General features: G+C 65.1%; 1 protein-coding gene across 3 annotated transcripts; it reads right to left on the bottom strand.

Moving 5' to 3' along the window:
- Positions 1 to 1,084: 1,084 nt before the first annotated feature.
- On the bottom strand, positions 1,085 to 18,277 carry ADSS1 (adenylosuccinate synthase 1). Of its 3 annotated transcripts, none has more exons than XM_045901629.1 (13): positions 18,012 to 18,277; positions 10,649 to 10,751; positions 8,488 to 8,550; positions 7,660 to 7,710; positions 7,258 to 7,324; positions 6,402 to 6,509; positions 6,227 to 6,308; positions 5,136 to 5,262; positions 4,392 to 4,546; positions 3,807 to 3,931; positions 2,920 to 3,017; positions 1,558 to 1,707; positions 1,085 to 1,473 (listed from the first exon to the last, which is right to left on the bottom strand). In XM_045901629.1, the coding sequence occupies exons 1-13, from the start codon at positions 18,201 to 18,203 to the stop codon at positions 1,421 to 1,423; spliced, it is 1,374 nt and encodes a 457-aa protein (XP_045757585.1). In that variant the 5' UTR covers positions 18,204 to 18,277; the 3' UTR covers positions 1,085 to 1,420. The 3 variants fall into 3 exon arrangements, with proteins under 3 accessions (XP_045757585.1, XP_045757588.1, XP_045757586.1); XM_045901632.1 differs by lacking the exon at positions 18,012 to 18,277 and adding an exon at positions 15,073 to 15,108; XM_045901630.3 differs by lacking the exon at positions 18,012 to 18,277 and adding an exon at positions 12,794 to 12,991.
- Positions 18,278 to 20,304: the final 2,027 nt, after the last annotated feature.

Genomic DNA, 20,304 nt, shown 5'->3' with positions numbered 1-20,304 from the left:
TGAAAACAGTTTTTGCAGCTAATTTAAATTGCAGGTTAACCTCACAAAGCCAGGCTTGTAGCTTTTTAGGCAGAATGAAATGATTTCTCTTTCTTTTGAAAAATGCCAGCTCGGTTGACTATCAAAGGCGTGCATCTCTGTTGTGGCAAGATGCGGCCAGAGAACTGCCTGTGGGGTCCAGTGTAGTTGAGGGGGCAGCCCCTCTTTCCTGAAGAACCGACCCCTGCTTTGCCGCATCATGGAAGGAAATAATTCTCGGGAAACTCAACAGTTTCTGGTGGTGCTTCTCGCTCCTGCCTTCAAGTAGCTGTGCTCCTCACTGACTGGAAGGTCCAGGGAAGCTGGTTGTAGCCCATTTTCCTGGCTTCTTTCAAATCACTCAAGACTCATCTGGGCACTGTTTGGAGCAGTTTGCTAGAGGGCGTGACGTCACAGGAGTTTCAGAATGGAGCCTGCTCATTAAAGATGCTGTCACGTGGTTAGCGGCTCCCTGGTGTAGGCCAGTCGGACTGGAGCCCCATGTGGTCCCTGGGAAGCAAGCCCCGTGGGCACTCGACCCATTTCCATGAGCCCGGATGCCAGCGTCAGGGTTACAAGGCCGGGATTTAACCCTGACCGACTCTGGGTCTCCCCATCTAATTCCTCCCCTCTCCCGAATCATACCGAGAGGGCGGTTATTTTTCTAAATTTACCCCAGACTCTGTGAAGAGTTGTTCAAGGAGGCTCCTCAGCTTCCAGTGGAGACCACAGTAAGCTCGAGCAGCTGTGGCCTGTTAAGAAGTGACTGATTCAGTCCAGTGACCTCCAGAGGGATGAGGGCAGGTGCATGCAACTGACGTGAAGAGGGGCTGCTGGGGGGCTGCCTCCGCCCCGTGCAGGGGGGCTTAGAGCTCAAGGGGGCGCTCCTGTAACGATTCCCTTTTGGGGAGCACTGAATGCCTGTGGTCTCGCCTACCTGGGCCCGTTCCAGTGACCAGTTTGCCGTCTAAGCAAGCGAACAGTTCGGCTTTGTGATACCGGAAATGTGCGTCCCCCAGACTGTTGTCGCCGCCAAAGTCAAAACGAAAGGACAGAACCAGACACGGACCGATCACCACTACTCAGTGGCTACTGCGTGTGTTTATTACTAAACGGCTCCAGCCAGCCATACAACCATGTGACAATTAATGTGCCATAAAAGTTCTCTGTTTTGAGTACTTTGGCTCATTTTCAGTAGCAGGATTTAAAAAAAAAACAAACATACACAACGCTGGCCGTCAGATGTTTGGATCACTGTAGAAATCGGTGGCTGAGCTGAAGGCTTGGAGAGATATATAAAAGTACAGAAACTAGTTTTCCTACTTCTGCGTTTCGGGCGGTGACTCTGCGGCTGCCGATGAGGGACAGGGCCGCTGCGCTCCGCGGGCTCAGCGCTCTCCGTCTAAAAGAGCTGGATCATCGAATCTCTTGATTTGCCGACCCCAACCCATTTCACTGGAAGGGAAAAGAGTTGCTCAGCCCCGGGGGTGGGGGGTGGGGCACAGAGGGCGGGATGGTGGCCGGGGCACATACACCCACCTGCCACTCCGACGTGATTCTCCACGAACCGGACGTAGTTCTGGGCCTGCGGGGGGAGGTCCTCCCACTTCCTGGCGCCCGCGGTGTCCGCCTTCCACCCAGGCAGCGTTTCGTATTCAACCTCAACCTTCTGCAGTATCTCCTGGTTTGCTGGGGAGACAAAGGGTCGGGCCCTGTCTTCGGCCCATGTCCCGAAGATTCTGGTGCTCGGGTCTCCCATTCGGGGACCTGCTTGCCGCGGGGCTCAGCCAGGTGGAAGGCACATGGCCCTGGTTGGTTTTCTCGGGGGCGGGGGGTGGTGAGGGTTCTCTGACATTGGCTGTATCCCTGCCAGACCAGGGGACACGTCCACCCCAGACAAGGACTGCTAAGGGCTCTGCTAGAACCTCCACAGGTGGCTGGCTCAGCTGAGGAATTCCATGGACCCCACTTGGAAATTCTTTTTTTTTTTTTTAAGATTTTATTTATCTATTTATTTATTTAGAGAGTGAGCATGCAAGGGGAGGGGCAGAGGAGAGAGAAAATCTCCAGCAGACTCTGCCCTGAGCACAGAGCCCTACGTGGGGCTTGACCTTACGATCCCAAGATCATGACCCAAGCCGAAATCAAGAGTTGGATGCTTAACTGACAGAGCCACTCAGGTGTCCCCCCTTCTCCCAACTAGGAAATTCTAAGAGTCCTGAAGCATGACAGGATCCTGAAGAATCTCTGTGTCCTGTTACCAGGGCAAGGACCCTGCTCCAGCCAGGACTCCGTGGCTCCTGGGCATGTGGCTCACAGTAGACGCCAACCAACCCTTACTGATGGAAGGTGCTGGAACAAGCTGTCTCCTGAGGGATCCTCACTGCACGCTCCCCTGGGCCCTGGATCCCTGGGGTCACACCATACCCCCGCTGTGTCTTCTCAAAGGTCAGGGGTCAGTGGGGCCAGGGGACACAGGCCAAGGGGAGGAGGGGGTCTACACATGAGCTCAGAAGAGAATGAGGGCTGCAGGGAAGAAGCCACTGGGGCGGCGGGGGCGGAGGGGGATGCGGTCAGAATGGGAACTGTGAGATCCAAGAAAACATTCGCCTTTGTACTTTCTAAAAGAAGCGACACACGGTAGCAGAAACCCCTTAGGTCTTAAATAACTGAAAACCGTGTTTTCTTAGGTAAAACAGTCATCTTTATGTTTGCACAGAGCAGTCCACGCCTGCCCGGGGAGCTTCCAGGGTGCCCAGGAGGTGGGCCTTGGCAGCGCCTAAGAGTCCCGCAGGGTCTGGGGTTAGCAGGGGCTGGCTCCCACCTGTCCCCCCAGGCTGCAGACCCGTCCCTTCTCCTCTTCCCATGCAACAGACGGGAGAAGCCATGGCATCCCCGTACCTGGGAAATAGGGGATCCTCTTCCCGTTCAGCTTGTACGAGACGCCGACTTTCACCTCGTCCAGGGCATCCAGGATGTCCAGTTTCGTTAAGGCCAACCTGTCCCCAGACCAGCAGACGGAGCGACACTGGAGAAGCTGCTGGCATGCTGGGACTGCACCCTTTCTTCTGCCCTGCTATTTACAGTCGCCGGGAAACGCAGATGGGGTGCCCCAGAAGCACGCAGGCGGGCTCGGGAGTGCGGTTTCTGCCTGGCTGAGGTCTCCTCGCCTCGGGTGTCCCCATGGGACCCCGTTCCCGCGGCCCCATGAGCACCGCGTGTAGGGACACCCAGGGACCGCGTCGAGCCACAGTCCTCCCTGGCACAGGCCCTGTTCCTTCCGCGTTCCCTTTCCTTCCTCCCTCACAGGCCCTTGCAGGTGGGTCTCTCCGTGCTTCCTGCGCCCGTGGTGGCCAGGCCACCCCGTCCTCTGCTTTGCTGCGGCCTCAGCACCTTGGCGCTCAGAGCGCAGCCTCTTTGGCACCTGGTCCCAGGGTGGGGACAGTGTCTCCCTCCCACTGCCCAGCCCCACACCCCAGCAGACCTAACGGAGTGAGGTCCGGCCAAGCCAAGCCAGGCCCGGCCCCGCGGAGAAGGAGTCATGTCCCTGAGGACCACGGTGGAGGCCCTCCGGGCTAGGCTTCCTCTCCCTCTCTAGATGGACGATTTTAACCCCCTACAGGGGCCAGGACGCCCTCTGACCCCCTGCGGCCGCCTCCCCCGCACGTGCTTAGGAGCAGATGGCCGGCCGGCTCTGAGGCCGTCCACTGCCGCGGCCCCGCCGTGCCGGACGGGAGACTCAGTGGCCTGCACGCCCACGTGACGACCGTGCGGGAAGGGCTGCTTACGCGGTAAAGCCGTTGACCATGTGAGCATATCTGAGAATCATCAGGTCCAGCCAGCCGCACCGCCTCTTCCTGCCTGTGGTCACCCCCCACTCGTGGCCACGGCTCTGTAGCAGGTCTCCGATTTCCTGCGTGACAGCAGAGCAGGCCCGCTGCGGCATGGAGCGGGAGCCTGCGCCTGGCTGCTTCGGGGCTCAGCCTTTCTCTCTGCTGCCTCCTGCCCCTCCCCTCCTCCCCCACTTCCCACGCTGGCCTCACGCACCCCTGCTCAGGACCAGAGCCTTGGGCCCTCGCCGCCAAGGGCACAAGGCCATGTTGAGGAAAGGCGGCCAGCGGCACCCTGAGGGGGTCCCTGAGCCACACCACACGGGCTGCTCTGAGGGGCCGGGAGGCACTCCGCCCGTCTGCAGTGCTTCCCGGGGAAACCGGGTCCGCGGGAGCTTGTGTGGTGCAGGGCTGTTGGCGCCCGCCACCTTGCGTGCACCTGTGGATGCCTGTCTCTGCTCTTGCCTTGTGTGTCTCTGCACACGCCACCACTGGGCGCCCCGCTGGGGTCCCGCTGGGGTCCCGCTGGGGCTGGGGACTCACATTGATCTGCTCGGTGGGAAAGGCGCCGATGCCCACGCGTGTGGTGTAGGCCTTCACCACGCCGTAGACCTCGCCTATGTTCTGCGGGGGGATGCCCAGGCCCGTGCACACGCCGCCCACGGTGCAGTTGGATGACGTCACAAAGGGGTAGGTCCCTGCAAGACCGAGCGGGTCAGGGCCTGCTGCCACCCCGGCAGGCCACCCCGGCCCCGGGCTCCAGCTCGGCAGAGGGTGGTGCGTGCTTCGGCCTCCTGCATGTCCCCTCTGTGGGATCTCCAGGGCCCGCGGTCCCAGAGACCATCCTGGGGGAGTGACCCACGTGGGCACTGTGCATCAGGCCGCTGTGGCCTGTGTAGGAGTCTGGGGTGAATAGCGGGAGAAGGCTGCTCCCGACTTGGATGGTGGGTGCCTCCCCTGCCTGGACCGTGTGGCCTTGGCGCTGGGGTGGCCGTGGGTTCGGGACAGGATGTACAGAAGGCCCACATGGATGGAAGCACCGGCTCTACCCAGCCTCGCTGGGAGCCCTGGCCGCAGCTCTGGCCTCTCTCCCTTTCTGTCCAGGTCAGCTCTCTCTCTTGTCCCTCCCAGCTGAAGTAGGAAGATGAGGGGCAGCATGATCACTGTCGTGGGCAGGGTGGCAGTGTGGCCGCGGAAGGCAGCCCTGCCACATCCGGTCAGTGACCGGCCTGGTCGCCAGCAGGCAGGAAAGGGGGATCGTGGGGATCAGCCGGGCTGGGGACCTACCAAAGTCAATATCAAGGAGGGCTGCATTGGCACCTTCCACGAGGATTTTTTTGGGGGTGCCGTGGAGCGCCTCGTACATAAAGTAGACGCCGTCTCGGACCATGGGTCGGATCCGCTCAGCAAAGCCCTGCGGGGGAGGCAGAGGAGGCTGTGGTGGGGCCAGGCCCCTCCTGACAGCCAGACACCTCCAGTGCATTCCTTTCCCGAAAGAGGCCTGGCCTGCAAACCTGTCCCGAGACCTGGAGCGACCCCCAGTCCTGTCTGGGTCTTGTCTGTGAGGCTCGCACTAGCCTCCTGCAGCCATGGGCTGAATTGTCCCCCCCCCCGCCCCGACTCCCGGGTTCATCTGTTGAAGTCCTGACCCCCAGCATCTCAGAACATGACTGTATTTGGAGACAGGTTTTCAAAGGGGGGATTAAATTGAGGTCGCTATGGTGGGCCCTAATCCAGTGTGACTGACGTCTTCATTGGTCTGGCCCTGTCCTCATTCACAGCTCCCCTAAGAGGGCTGGGAGGAGCCAGGAGCCCAGCCTTGGAAACTTCCAGAAAGGCTCTGTGCTCTCCTCATCCCATCCCTGACACTGCACTGACCCTCTACGAGTCAGCAAGGCCACCTTTACCAGCTACCCCAAATAGGACAGGGACAGCCTCTTTCCCCAGCCTGTCCTGGGAAATGTCCCCTGGCCTGGGGGCGGGGGAAACCTTCCTGCCCTCCCTGGCCTGGGCTTGCACAGGGGGCCTGTGGTCCCCAAGAGGGCCAGCCACCCCATAGCAGTGCCTGGGACAGTGCGCTCCCTGAGTGCTGCCTGGGCGTCTGGCAAGGCTGCGGTGCCCCGGTGGGGGCTGCCCGCCCCGCCCCCGCCGCGCCCCGCCGCGCCCCGCCCCCTCCCCGCTGGGCTCCGCCCCGCCCCCACCATGCCCTGCCACGCCCCCCACCCCGCTGCACCCGGTCGCACCCTCCCCCGCCATGCTCCCCCCACCGCGCCATGCCCCGCCTGCCCACCCCCGGCCCGCACCCGACCTAGACCGCCCCCCCCGCCCCCGTTCCCGCCCCCGTTCCCGCCCCCGGCCCGCCCGCGCCCCTGCTCTACCTTGAGCCTTTTGAGTTGCCCCTCGACGTCCACTTCCAGGCTGGGGAACATGGACTGGTGCTGGCGGGCCAGGTTCTTGAATCTGCGGGGGCGACAGTGACTGCGACCCCTCGCCCCGCCTGGGGGTCCGCGCCCTCAGCACTAGCCACAGTCCCCCCTCGGGCGGCTCAGGTACCTGGCGGAAAATTCGTCAAAGTCCGACAGGAGGTCGCAGACGCGGAGGCCCGTGCGCGCAGCTTTGGAAGAGTAAGCCGGTCCGATCCCCTTCCTGGTGGTGCCGATACTGAAAGACAGGGGGCGGCCGTGAGCCGGGGGGGCCCGGCCCGGGGGCCTGGGAGGGGCCCTCCCCAGCAGGAGCACCTGCAGTCTGGGATGGCTACGAGAGCCCACTGGCCCCCTCCGCTGGCTGGCTGTCAGGGATCCGGGGGCTTGGGCCCCGCCGGCGGTTCTGGGCCAGCCGAAACCCTCCCGTCATTCCATGCCTTGGCTCTGAGACATCCTGTCTGCACTGGGCCCCGGCTTCCCTCTGGCCGGGCGCTGAGGATGCGCCTGTCCACGTGTGCCGGCTGCCGCCTCCTGGGGGTTGGGCGCGCTGGCCATGCCCACCCTGTGCCCACTGCCTGCCACTGCCCTAGCCCCAGGCTCGGTGAATGGCCTGCTCAGCATTGCCGCCTGGCATACTTGTGTGTGAGTGAGTGTGCAGAGTCTGAGTGTGCACACACGTGGGAGTGCATGCACACACGTGGGTGGCAAGTGAGCGTGCCACTTAATGGGGCAGGATGGCCACGGTTGCACCCTGTCCTCGCCTGGAGAACCAGTGCTCGGCACATTTTCATAAATATCTTTGGAGGACGAGGGAATGGCCTGGGTGCTTAGTGGGGCAAGGGTTTGGGTGGCCCATGTCTGTGGTCAGCTGGGCTGGGCTGCCGTGGTCGTGGTGGCTTCAGTGGGACCCCGTTCCCCTCTTGGCACACCCCAGAGCTCCCAGACTCGAAGGCCAGCGAGACAAGAGAAGCCCCGGATATACTCACTTCTTGCCCTCCTGGGCCTGCCGTTGCACTTCCTGCAGCCCGTCGACCGCCTGGTGAAAATCAAACACTGCGCGGCCAGGTGAGTGTCCCCAAGCGAGAGACAGACACAGGGTTATGGGGCTCCCCTGTGCACGCCCGGGCTGCCCGGGACAGGTGGTCCAGTTTGAAAGGGGACACACTGGACTCTGCCTCTGCCCAGCACAGACTCACACGTGCCCGGGAGGCCCTTCGGGCCTCCGTTTTCCCATCTGCAACTGGGGACTGTGATTCCGACCCACTGCCCACTTGGAATTTCATGGAGCTACGTGGGCTCAGCACGCCGGGGAGGAGGGCCACTGTGGGGTGGTGGTTCCCACGGCGGGTGGGTGGCACCGGCCCTGCACCCAGCCCGGGTGTGCTTACCGAGGTGGGCGCGGTCGGAGATGACAAGCCTCTTCTCCCAGTCCTTCAGACCTGCGGTCACGCGGCAGGCGGTCAGCCGTCACGGGCAAGGTGGCCAAGGCTGGGCAGCTGGCCCAGCCCCCACCCAGGGCAAGAGTCCACAAAGGTCACATGTGGCCTCTCTCCCTGCTGAGGGCCCTGGAATCTCACCCCCCACCTCTCCCTGCGGGGCCTCTGTCCTGGCGCTTCATGCCCAGGGTCAGTTTCCTGTTGGCTCTTTTCACTCCTGTCCTGAACTCGAGCCCTGAGGCTGAGGCCCGCTTCCTTCTTGGACCCCATCAGGGTCTTGGGGCTCCACCTCTAGACAACCTTTCCAGGGGGGCAGCTGGCCCAGACACCCTGGCTGGTGGCCTCCATTGCTGCCTGCCCCCAGGAGCCCCCAGGAGCCCCTAGGAACCACATCCTTCCCTGTAGGTGGGGTCGGCCCAGTGCTCCCCAATCTCGGCCAGACATCCAGGTGTCCTGGGGAGCTTCATCAAATTCTAGGTCCCAGGGCCCCTTCCAGACTTCCTGAGTGGGACCCTCCAGATGCCACCTGTCCCCAGTGTCGTGAAAGCTCCCCATAAACACTGAGACCCACAGCCAGACTTTGGGGCCTTGGGCTGCCCTGCTCTCCGCATCCCGAGTGCAGACCCAGCTTTCTGCACAGGCAGAGTGGGCAGGAGGTGGGTGGGGGACTGCTGGGCTGGGGAAACTGACCCCTACCAAGAACCCACACGGGAGGCCCTGGCCACCACGCTGCTAGGAACTTGCCTGGGCCAGGGTGCGCGTGCGGGCACTCGGACCTACCTTTCTTCTCATTCTTTTCTGCTTCTTCAAACAAGCCGGGTAAGTGGACGACCACCCCATTGCCTGCAACACATCACAGGGGACTGAGTTGTGCAGCGGACACGGCGACTTACGTTGAAGGGAATTCTGACACCTGCTACAACATGGGCGGACCTTGAGGACACTATGCCAAGTGACACAGGCAGGTCACCAAAGGACAAACACCCTGTGTGATTCCACTCATAGGAGGTCCCTGGAGGAGTCAGATTCACAGGGACAGGAAGTAGAGGGGGGCGCCAGGGGCTGGGGAGGGGGCCGGGGTTAGTGTTCAAGGGGGACAGAGTTTCAGGTTGGGGAGATGGAAAGTTCTGGAGACGGACAGTGGGGGTGGGTGTGCAACAGCGTGAATGTGCTTCATGCCACCGGGCTCTATGCCTAGAAATGGCAAAGATGGAAAATTTCTGTTGTGCATACTCACGACAGTGGAAGAAATGGCCCCAAACCAAACCAAAGCCATGGGGAGCGTGTGCAGAGCCCGCGAGCAGAGGAGAGCTTGCGGAGGCTGCGGTGGCAGGGCTGCCGGCAAATGGCAGAGGGGACTTCTTGGAGTGAGGACGGTGCTCCAGAGCTGAATTGTGTTGAATGTCATGGCACATAAATTATACCGCAGTTAAGCTGGTACAGTCTATGTGAATGGTGTGAAAATGGGAAAGCAGGAGACACGCAGCCCCCGACCCTTCCCGGGACCCGGGCAGGGCCTCTGGGGACCCGGGCCCTCCCTATCCATACAACACTGAAGTGCGATCCACATAGTTTCACAGGGGCAGAGGCTGAGGCCCAGAAAAGGAAGGTGACCCGCCCCAGGTCACACAGCATGTTAGTGTGGGGTCCAGGCTGAAGCGAAATGCGAGCCCTTTTCTCTTAGACCGAAGGCGGCTGGGCCAGGCCACCTGCTGTCTTCCCAGGAGGAGCCCCCCTGGCCCCGGTCCCCCCCAGGGCTGCCGGTGGCACAAGCTCGGCCGAGGGAGACAGGACATGGGTCCAGATGGGAGTGGCTCAGACTGTGCAAGCCACACCGAGTACAAAAGGTCACCTAAATGCCAGGGCGTCCTGAAATGACCACGTGGCAGGGTCCCCGGGAATGTCGCGAGCCAAGGGGCAGCTGTGTGAGTTCTGGCACATTCGCCCCCGGCTGAGCACGCTGCCGGCCGGGCTGGCCGAGCTGACCCCCGCGATGCTCCCCGGGGACCACCCAGCCTGGGCTCCAGCTGCTGGCCCTGACCCACCCCGGCTTCTCAGACGGAGACCTCTCATCAAGCGGGCCTCCCTGGCCTCGTTTCCCACCAGGTGGGGCCCAGGGCCCAGCGGACGAGGCTGGGCCTGGAGAAGGCTGCAGCAGAGCCCCACCCCGGGCCCCCACCCCGGGCGAACCGCGGGAGGTCACCGTGCTGTCCTCGCCCACTGCAGCGGCCCCGGTGTGTCCTCCTGCACAGTCCGACCGCACACGGCCCCTCAGCGACACTTGCCTCCCGTCGCCCAGCCCTGTGCCCTCACTGGGCACACCTGCAGCTGCACAACCAAGCTTCGCAACCAGGGAGGGGCGGGGGCAGATGAGCCACGAGGGTGGTCTTGCTAAGTCGTGCAAGGAGCCCGACGAATAGTCCTGCACGCCGCGGGAGGGCGTCAGGCCGCCTGGCTGGGGCGGGGCGGGGCGGCTCTGGGCAGGGAGGCTCAGGCTGAGCCGAGGGCAGGACAGGAGGTCCGGCCTGGAGGCCAGGAGGGAGGGAGGGGCAGAGAGAGAGAGAGAGAGAGAGAGAGAGAGAGGCCGGGCGCCCCCGGAAGGGCAGGGAGTGCTGTGGGAAGGGGGAGGCCGGGGAGCCCGCAGGCTGGGCTTCCACCCATGCAGCGGAGTCTGGCCCCTGCCCCTGTGCGCACACGCACACGCACACCTGCACGTACTCACGCCCACTCACGTTCACTCCCTCACATGCAAACAAGCTCGCACACACCGCTCCGCGGGGCTCCCCGCCCCCTCTCCCTCCCGCCCAGGCTGGCGGCTCCCAGGACCGGCTCCCAGACCAGGCCCGTGGGCCAGCCTGGCTCTCCTGCCGGGTCCAGGCCCACCTGCGGGGGGGCCCTGGGCTGGATGACACACGCGGGACCCCCGGCTGCTGGCACTCACCGATGAAGGACACGGCCTTGGTGTTGATGATGCCGCTGGGCAATAGGTGGAAGTCATACTCCCTGCCGTCCACCACCACGGTGTGGCCAGCGTTGTTGCCCCCCTAGGAACAGAAGCCCGCTGAGTATGCAGGAGCTGCAGGGCTTGGACCTGCCCTGGGAGGGCCCGTCCAGCCTCACTGTGGACCAGCTCCAAACACAGGTGGCTTAGGCGGTGGTTCTGTCCCCCAGGGTGCACAAGATGCTGTCCTCGCTTGGACTTGGGGCCTCTGGTGCCGCGGTTGGCTCTGAGGCGTGCCTGGGGTGCTCCAGGCTAGTGACCCAGGCCACGGATGAGGTGCAGGGCCCTGACCAGCGGACTGGCTTGGAGGGGGCCTGGCCCTGGCTGGTCCCGCCCTCCCCACACCTGCACCCGGCCCTGGACCATCTCTCGTGGGCACAGGCCGACGCCCCACGGAGGCTGGCTTGGCAGAGGCCCCGCCTATGAGCCCCTCTGGAGGTCCGTCCTCTGATGAAGGAATGAGGGGGCCAACTTCTCCTAGAAGCACAAACCCAGGCCCCCACAACCCAAGCTCCGTGGTGGCGGGGGGGGGGGGGCTAGGCAACACTGTCATCTGGGGCGGGGGGAGGGACAGGTGTAGTCACTGGCCAGTGGGACCAGCGCCCCTCGCCCCCTGAGCAGGGACTGCTCCCTTTGGGCCTGTGCCTCCCATCTAAGAATAAAAAGGAAAACACGGTTCTGAGTCTAGCCCTGTCCTGGGGGATACCTGGGTGACAGGGTCCTTTCTTTTTGGAACTGCTGCTGATGGTGGGCTGGGGCTGGCTGAGGGGGTTGAGGGGAGCCCAAGGAGAGCCAGCCCCAGGAGGGATGCTCATTCTGCTGTTCCCATGAGCAGAGGGCACTGTGGGCCCCCAGGGTGTGCGGCACCGGACCCTCGGGGCTGCCCCTGGGTGGGGAAGCATGCTGGCCGGTGCCCGGTGCTCTGGGCCCAGCCCAGCCCCTCCTTCCTGCCCTAAGCTCCCGCAGAAACACTGGCTTATCCACAGGGCCTCTCCACGGACAAGGCCCACTCCCTACCACACCCCACTGTCCTCCTGCCTCGAAGAGGGGGGCGCTGGGCAGCTGGCTCTTAGCGGCCTCAGTCTTGCCCACCCCAGGCAGGGCTGAATGACGGTGGCCTCCTCCCCCCTCCTCCTCACCGGGAGCACCTGTTCCTCACGGAGCATCTGGTTGAGATTTATATCTCCTGGCTCCTCCACCCAAACAGCCCAGGCAGGGGGGTGGCAGGGCGCCCGGGGACAGCGAGGGGCGGACACCAGAGACGCCAGGCCAAGGGCTTTCCCTCCTGGACCTCACATCATGCATCGGTAAATTAAGTAGTGGGGCCCTCCCCTAACGCATCTCCCTGACTTCCACAACACCCCTTCACTCCGGGCTCAGCCCCGTGAGCTCTACCAGCTGCCCAGGATGTTCCTGCCAGAAGCCGGGTCCACGGAGGGCCCCAGACGGCCGAGCACTGAGTGTCCGGGGTGCATGTGGAAGGTCCGTGTGGGGCTGCTCCCACCACCTCCGACACGGCGTGGAGGATGTCTCTGACAGACTCCCGAGGCCACCGCAGTCCAGGTGTGCACCCCATGGCCCTGATGCATGACTGTGCCATGTCCCTGGGCTTCCCCATGGCCAGTGGGGGCCGAGCTGCCCTGGGACTCCCAGGTCGTTGGCTGTGGGAACTGACCGCAGCCTCTGAGGGAACGATGGTGGAAACGGATGGGCTGCTCTGTGGGGAGCAGACGGGAAGGACAAAGGGGGTGCTGGGGGCCTGGGAGCCTAGGGGGCCGCCCCACGAGCAAGGGTGGACAGGCAGCACCAGGCCTCGGGGGCTCAGGACGGAGATGGTAGTGGGAGGTGAGCGGGCTGGGCTGCCACGGAGAGGAGGCTTGGGGAAGGGACCCCAGAGGGGCTGCCGGAGGGAAGGGAAAGAGCAGACACTGATGGAGTGGGGCAGACGGGGTGGAGGGGAGGCAGTGGGCTCAGCCTCAGAGGCAGACCCCCACCCCCGGCCCTGCTCTCCCAGCGCCCAGTGCCAAGGTCAGCTGGCCCAAGGACACACACACAGACCAGAAGCACTGTTGAGCACACCCCTACCTCTGTTTGGGGTAAACACAGGCACCAGGAACAGGCACAGGCCATCGCGGGCCAGTGGGCATCAGATGACCCCGGCCAGCTGAAGGGCCCAGGCCTCAGACCACAGTCCACTCACAGGGGCACGAGCCTGCCCCAGGATGCCGAGCCCAGGGCCTGCTGACCTGCAGGGAGCACCTCCCAGCAGCTCTGCCGAGGTCCAGGGTGACTGTCCCAGAGAGACCCTGGTCTGTCCCGCCACCCGGGTGGCATGCGGGCAGGTGGCGAGGTGGGGGCAGGAACACCCCACTGCCCTCCTTAGGCTTTAGCCCAATTGCCAGCTGCCATCTGCAGGCCCAAGGAGGGCCGGGCCAGGGGGCCGTCGGGCTGGGGGTGCAGCTCCAGCCCCGTTTGGAAAACCACGTGGAGGGAGGAGCTTGTCCAGGGCCCCAGTGAGGGACGGTGCGAATGTCCGGCCCAGCCTGGCCACCTTTGCCTCTTGGGCGGCTCTCAGCCTCCCTGTCCTAGGGGGGCAGGTTCTGGAGGTTCCATGCTCTGTGCCCTGGGAGAGTGAGCGAGGACTGTCCCAGACCTCAGGTTCGCTGTCTGCCCCACAGCTCCCTGGAGCTGACCTCCCCCTGCCTTTGTGCCCCTGGGGACAGGCCAAGTCAGGCGGGAGCTGGGCACAGAGGCAGGGCTTGGTGTGGCCCCTCAGGGGCTCTGCCTGCCTCCAGGTCCTCCCTCTGCAGTGGAGCCTTGGGTCCGGCCCAGCTCTGGACCCACCACGGACCCTGAAGCCACTCCCACCACTCCTGCCCGAACCTCATGGACGCCCCAGCCAGCTGCCTCCCCGGAGGCAGGGATCTAAGAAACGGGGTTCTCTCACTCCTGGACAGAGGAAGAGGACCACGGCCAAGGCTGGCCCACTCAGGAGCCTGGCCAGCTCTGATCCTTCCTGTCCCTGCAGGAGTCCAGCGGGGCCCAGGCCCAGCAGGGAGATACACACATGGCCTATTGCCGGAGTGTGAGCGGTGGCCGTGGGCCACAGTGCAGACCGTCTCCCCGGTCCCCACCCGGCACCTAGAGAGCGTGGCCTCAGCCACCCTCCTTGGCACCTCGAGGCTGTGGGCCCTGAGAGCCAGCTCTGATGCCCCACTGGGGCCCAAAACCTGGGGGACAGAGAGCCTGTGAGAGCCATCTTCCTGCCCCTCTCCCCCGTGCCGCCCTCTGCGGAGCCCCTGAATCTCCCACAGCGCGTCTCCTGGGGGCCGTCCCGGGCTGAGGGACCTGCTCCGGCAGCAGCCAGGGCAGGCAGCTGGGCCCTGTGAAGGCCAGGCCTTCGGTCCCCAAGTGTGGTCTGGCACCTGCCGGCGCAGGCCTCGGGACGATGACGGGTGGGCTCAGCTGGCTCAGAGGGTCTCCGTTCGCCGGTCAGGGGCTTCCACCTCCTTGGGGCCAACCGGGTGGGGCGCGGTGGGCTGCGAGTGTGCATTGGGGGCAGCGCAAGGGGCTCAGGGACGCCCCTGGGGCGCCCACCCCCGCTCCGCCGGAGCTGCGGCCATCCCCCTGCCAGGCCCTCTCCACACGTACGCGGCTCCGCGAGGCTCCCTGGTGGAGCACATTCTGCATGCCTTGTCTCCCATGCTGGCCAACATCCGTCCCGCTCCTGCCCTCCTCTACCGGCCCTCATCCCCAGCACCCTGCTGTCGTCCTCCGCTGACCTCTGACCTGCCAGGCCCCCCCATTCTCTTTGGACCCCCAAGGACACGGGTCTCCATGCTGTTCTGGACGGCTCCTTTGGCCACAGTGCCCCCTCGGCCCTGGTCCCTGGGGGGCACCAGCCTGGCTGTCTGTCCTGGGATGCAGCACCGCCCCCCTCCCCATCAGCTTTGAGGGGCCCCAGGCCTGTGAGCTCCAGACTCTCCCCGACATTCCTGATCTTGTTTCTCTGACAGCCCCACCCCCCACCCCTGCAGCCACAGAGCCTGCTGACCTCCCCCGTCTGGCTCACTGGGAGAGGGACCTGCTCGGGTCCAGCTCATCTGCCCGCGTCCATCCCCAGCCCTGGTCTGAGTGCCGGGCACGAGGACAAAAGGAGCAGGGAGGTGAGCAGGGGAGGGGGGCAGCTTCTCAGAGGCAGTGGAAAGGTTCCTGGCCAGCCCTGGGTGCTGTGGGGTCTGGCTGAGTCTGGGTCCTGGGCGACACACAGCAAGGGGCCTGCTCTCAGGGTGGAGACACTGGTGACCCACCCCCCGCCTGTCGGTGGGGAGACCTGCAGTCCACCCACCTATGCAGTGCTTTACCTCATCTACTGTCTGCCCCATTCACTCGTTCAACCCCAACCACAGCTGCCCTCCGCTCAGAGGGCACTGGGGCAGGAGGGAGAGCTCAGGGGCTCCAGGTGGGTATGCAGGGTCAGCTGCCCAGGGCAGACGCTCCCACGGCCACAAAGGGCTGTGTGAGCTGGGGAGGCCCCTCCTCTCGAGCCACCGCTGGGTGACCACTGCCATCAGAGGACATGGCCCCGGCTGGACACGGCCCCCCCCAGATGGGGTGGTTGCATGGAGACTGTGGTGGAAACCGAAAGAAACACAGCACCCTTGTACCGAGCACAGTCACGCGTGGAGCTCCAGGACCATTCACACTGCAGTTGCAAAGGAGGGAATTCCAAACTCCGACCTTGGCAGTCCTGGGCAGCCCCAGAGCCTTCTGGCCAAAGTAACTTTGGAAACAGAGGAAGGGTGGGCGTGAGCAGCAGGCTACACGGGACTGGAGCCGACTCCGGGCTGGGGAGAGGGTCGAGGGAAGGATGCTGGCAGACGCAGAAGGACAGAGCCCAGTGGAGGTGTGTGGACTCCGAAGACAGGGTGGGCAGACCTCACAGCCCGATTGTCTGTGCAAAGTCACCGCAGAGAACAGGGTTGCCAGCACCCCTGGAGGCCAGCAGTGGTGCCCAGGGGCGCCGTGACACGGCCCAGAGGGAGCCTGCACCGCAACGAGCAAAGGGGGGCCTTCCCGGCCAAGCCCTGACCCCAGGCGCCCCAGAGCAGCCCCCACACACCCAGAGCACTGGGGGTAGACAAAGAGTGGCTGGGGGTGCCATGGGAACGGCAGGGGAGGGTGGACCGTGCGGGGTCGGTGTAGTGAGAAGGGGAGGCTGCCCCCCCCAAAAGCACAGAAAACAGCAGGAGGGACCCAAGCCCGAGACCCTGGACCGTCGGGAAGGCGGTGGGGGAGTCCTGGGGTGCTGACCACAGGCCCCACATGATTGATGGGAAAGAAACCAGGACAGCTGTGGGGGTGCAGGTGGGCCTGGCCCCAGACCACTGAGGGCCACAAAGGGCTTCAGAGGGGTGCTGAATGGGAGGAGGGGTGGTGGGGGTCAGCAGAGGCGGAGTGGAGCCCAGCAGCTGTGGGGCATGCAGCTGCCACTCAGGACGGCCCGGGCCCGAGTGACAGGCCAGGTGACCCTTCTGGTGACTGGGGCTGGCCGGCTTCAGCCCTTCCAGGCAGCCACCCAGGCGGGACTCCTGCCCACTGCACGTGCCCCGCTGCCCGCTTCCTGGGGCCCCTTGCTCCCATGTGCTGCCCGGCTCCTGGGGTCAGGGCTGCATTTGGCTCTGGGCACCCGCGGCTGTGACTGGGAGCTTCATGCACACACTCTAGGTAAGAGGCAGCCTTCCCTAGGGCCAGCGCGGGGCCCTCACTATGCATCCTGACACCCCGTCCTGGCTCGATGGATGCGTGGCACACGTGAGGGCCCACATATGCTGCTTCTTCTCATTCCTCAACTTTTCTGGGCCTCAGTTTCCCTGCTTCACCACTGTCGGGAGGCTGGAGAAGGCGGCCCACGATTATCCCCACTGTGAGGTCAGCCGGGGCTCCTGCAGGCGGAGACACATCTGATCTCAGTCTGAGAAGTCACCTCGGGGCGAAGGTGCCCAGTGGGCCCCCAGGTCAGGTGATGGGGCTCCAGCCTGCTCGGTGCTTGGCCGGTCTGTCCTGCTGACCCAGGTGGCAGAGCAGGGAGGCCCCACTCCAGAACCATTCTGTGGCCAGGAGGGCCTGCAAAGCCCGCCCAGGCTCTTCAGAAGGGAGAGGGGCCACAGATAGACCTGTGAGGCTCACTGGAGCCAGCAGGGTACATGGAGAGTGCTGGCACCGTGTGCCCGGCTGCGGGGGGGCAAAGGCCCCCAGCCCATGAAGCAGGGTGCCCGGAGACCGCCTCTGGCACTGGGGGCTGTCCGGCCAGGAGTGGGTTGCTCGCCTGGCTAAGGGCAGAGGGGTGGGAGGTCTCTCACGCTGCCAGGAAGCTCCTTCCAGGAATCCACTGTCTGCATCGAGAGGAGTGGCCCAGATAGCGGCTGGCTGTTCCCTGAGCCAAGCGCTGGGCCCATTTCCTTCCCCGGGGGTGTGCCCCGGCCCTAGCCTTCCGGGCAGGAGCTGGGAAACGAGGCCACAGACCAGACAGGGAACTGCATGCCAAAGCATGCACCCTAAAGCTGTCCCCTGTGCCCGGGGCTCTAAGTCGGCCCAGCAGCAGCGCGGCTCTCAGCCCCGGCATAGGGGCGTGGCTCCGCCCAGGGCAGCCCACAGCTGGCAGTGGCCTCCCTGGGCCCTTGGGGACACAGCCTGTGTCTGGCCTCCCTGGTGGCACCGCCAGCCGCTGGGTCACCCTGGCCAGCCATCCGTGGCCCCTCCCTCTCCCCCCACCCCAGTCCGGCCGGGGACCCTCCTCGTCCCTGGCCTGTCTTCCTTCGGGTCCTGGCCCACTGTCCTGCCCTAGCCTCTGCGTCCTCTTGGCTGGCCCCCCAGGGCCACCCCGTGGCCAGCCCTGTGCCAGACCCCGACAGCCAGGAGCTGGGGGCCTCACCCACCCCACCCCCACACCGGAGGGCCCAGTGTCACACCCATGGCGCACTCCCCCCCCCCCCCCCCCCCCCCCCCCCCCCCCGCCCTGAAGATCGGGTGTCCCCAACTCAGCTAAGGTATTTATAGCTCCTCCCTGGCCCACTGCCTGGAGGGGTGGGGCTGGGTGGGGAAGGCGGTCCCCGGGGAGGGAGCGGGGGAGGGGAGAGTGTGCGTGCAGAGGGGTCGGTGGCCGTGGGGTGGGGGGAGGGAGTCCAGGAAGGGGAGCTATCCAAGAGGCGTGTCCAGCTCAGGGCGCGGGAGAACAGGGAGGTCAGGGCCCCTGGGTGCAAGGGGAGGAGGGGGCTTGCTGGGTGGGTGGGGGGCCCCGCACCTGGCAGCGGCTGATGATGTCGGCGTCCGTGGCCAGCAGGTCCACCACCTTGCCTTTGCCCTCGTCCCCCCACTGCGCGCCCAGCACCACGGTCACCCGGGAGCCCGTGGCCGCCGCCTCCTGCTGCAGCCGTCCCCGCTTGACGCCGCCGGGGCCGGGGGGCCGGTCGTTGGAGGCGCGAGTCCCCAACATGTTGGTCTGGTCACTCCTCTGCTGTGCTGGGCCACGGGACAGCCCTGTCGCCGCCGCCACTAAAAGAAGCCGGCCCAAGGCAGGGGGGCGGGCCGGGGGCGGGCCCGGCGGGCGCAGTGGCGCCTCTGGGTGACCTCTGCTGCCGGGTCCCGCCCCCGCCAGCCCAGCCCCCACCGGGGAGCCGAGCTGGGCCCCGGGCACCTACCTCTGGGGGTGGGGGCACAGGGATAGCCGGTGAGCCGCGCCAGCCAGGTTTCTCCCTCGGGAACCCTAATGGGGACCCCTGTGCTGCCCCACTCCAGGCCCAGCACCTCAGGGTTTTAGAAACTTGGGGGGCCCTCTTCAGGGTGGGAGAGGGGGCCATGTCTTCACACTCCACCTGGCGGGTCTGCATCCTTGGGACTTTGGGGTGGGCACGGGCCCTGAGGCGAACCTCGGCCCAGGGCCCATGCGCGTGCTCTGCTGGCCAAGGAGAGAGAGGACAGTGTGCCCCCTCCCCCAGCGCCCCCACCCATACTCTCAGGGGCTCAGTGTCCAGCATAGGACAGGGAGTGGCGGGACCAACGTGCCTGCCTGGAGTGGCTCGCAGTTTCCACCAGGCTGCTGCAGGACCCTAGAATCCAGGGGGACAGGACGCCTGATGGCCGGCCACCTGGCCAGCAGAGAAGCAGCCGGGGATGCTCACCAGCCCCGCACAACCAGGGTCCCCAAGAGGCCCCACAGCAGATTCCTTTCCTGGCCTGCCTCTGGAGGGACAGGGCTTCCAGAGAGGATTTGCAACAGTCTGCGGGGCTCCCGTCTGGCCCACCCGGGTCCCCCGACGTCCCACGTGGACTTGGGTGTGGACATGGCTAGCCCCACTGGGAGAAGGGGCGAGGGATGGACCCCTGGGGGCAGGCGTGCGCTATGGGCCCCTCCCTCCAGGGCCAGGAGCCCCTGTCCCCTCTCTGGTGGGAGGAGTGTCTCAGTACAGAGGGACCCGGAGCCCAGCAATTAGCCTGTGGCCAGGGCTCAGAGAGCCGCTGGGCTCCTTGGGCTCCCACGGGGAGACCAGAAGTTCCCATGGAGGAGGAGAGTAGTCACACAGAGGTCACTCATGGAGAGTCCCAGCAGAGGACGGCTCTGCCAGCCCGCTCTCCTTAGTCCTCTCCTCCTGTTCCCTTCCTACATTCCCCTGGGCTCCTGCTGGGACCCTGGCTCTGACCCCTCTGGGTCCCGGACCCTCTTCTCTCACATGGGGACCCCACCAGTTCCTTTCTCCCGGCATCGCCGTGGGGCAAACACCATAATGCAGGGGTAAGTGGGGTGTGAGGGGCAGGCTTTGTGTCCTTGGCCTTCCTGGGTGACAGCAACCCCCCGCTCCCCCCACCCCCCACTGCCAGCCCGTGGGAAGTGGCTGAACAGGGGCAGGAGGGCCTGAGACTCTGGGCTCTGAATGTTTCGAAGGCAGGCCAGGGCGAGCAGGCCTTGGGTGGCCGGCTGTGGCCTGGGTGTTTCTGGGAGTGAGGTGGTGGGAGTGGAGCTGGAGCAGAGGCTGGCTGTGTAGACAAGGAAAAGGCGGGCTGGTGGCAGAAGGGAGCAAGAAGGCGGGAAGGGTTGTTTGCTGAGCGGCTGGAATGCCCACTGGAGCCGCGGAGGGGAGGGACATGTGCCGGAGTCCCGTCAGACGGGGTGCTTCCCTCTGCGGAAGGGGGGTGCTGGCTGGGGGCCCTTCCTGGGGAGACTGGGGCTAAGGGGGCCACCATGGGGGTTCACACGGGATCTGCAGGGCCGGATGCTGGCCGGTAGGGGCACCAACTCCCCCAAGCCCAGGTCTATAAATAGCCGGCGGGCCTGGGGGGGAGTCAGGCTTTTCTATAAACAGCCCTGTCCCGGCCCGGCAGCTGGGTCCGGCCTGTCACACGGCCTCTCCGGAATTAGAACACGTCCCCCCTGCGGCGGCCTGTGCACCGTGGGCCTGTCACCGGGGTAGGGGCAGTACAGGTCACCGAGCTTGGGGGGCTCCTGGTGGGAGCGGGTGGGCTCAGCCAGCTGGGGCTTCCACCCTGGGCCACAGCGCCCCGCGGACCACCTCACGCGCGGTGGGCCCGGACGCAGAGCC

The sequence above is a fragment of the Mirounga angustirostris genome, unplaced genomic scaffold (assembly GCF_029215605.1).
Source record: "Mirounga angustirostris isolate CCGP_5_RB_7025 unplaced genomic scaffold, mMirAng1.0.hap1 SCAF_9, whole genome shotgun sequence".
NCBI classification, from domain to species: domain Eukaryota; kingdom Metazoa; phylum Chordata; class Mammalia; order Carnivora; family Phocidae; genus Mirounga; species Mirounga angustirostris.
This window is presented reverse-complemented; position numbering and strand designations above follow the sequence as displayed.

Excerpts from the sequence above, each read along its gene's own strand:
- ADSS1 (XM_045901629.1), bottom strand. The coding sequence starts at position 18,203 with ATGTTGGGGACTCGCGCCTCCAACGACCGGCCCCCCGGCCCCGGCGGC. Across the intron at positions 4,547-5,135 it reads CCTCCTTGATATTGACTTTG|GGACCTACCCCTTTGTGACG; the intron begins GTAGGTCCCCAG and ends TCGGTCTTGCAG. Across the intron at positions 3,018-3,806 it reads ATGGTCAACGGCTTTACCGC|GTTGGCCTTAACGAAACTGG; the intron begins GTAAGCAGCCCT and ends GTCTGGGGACAG.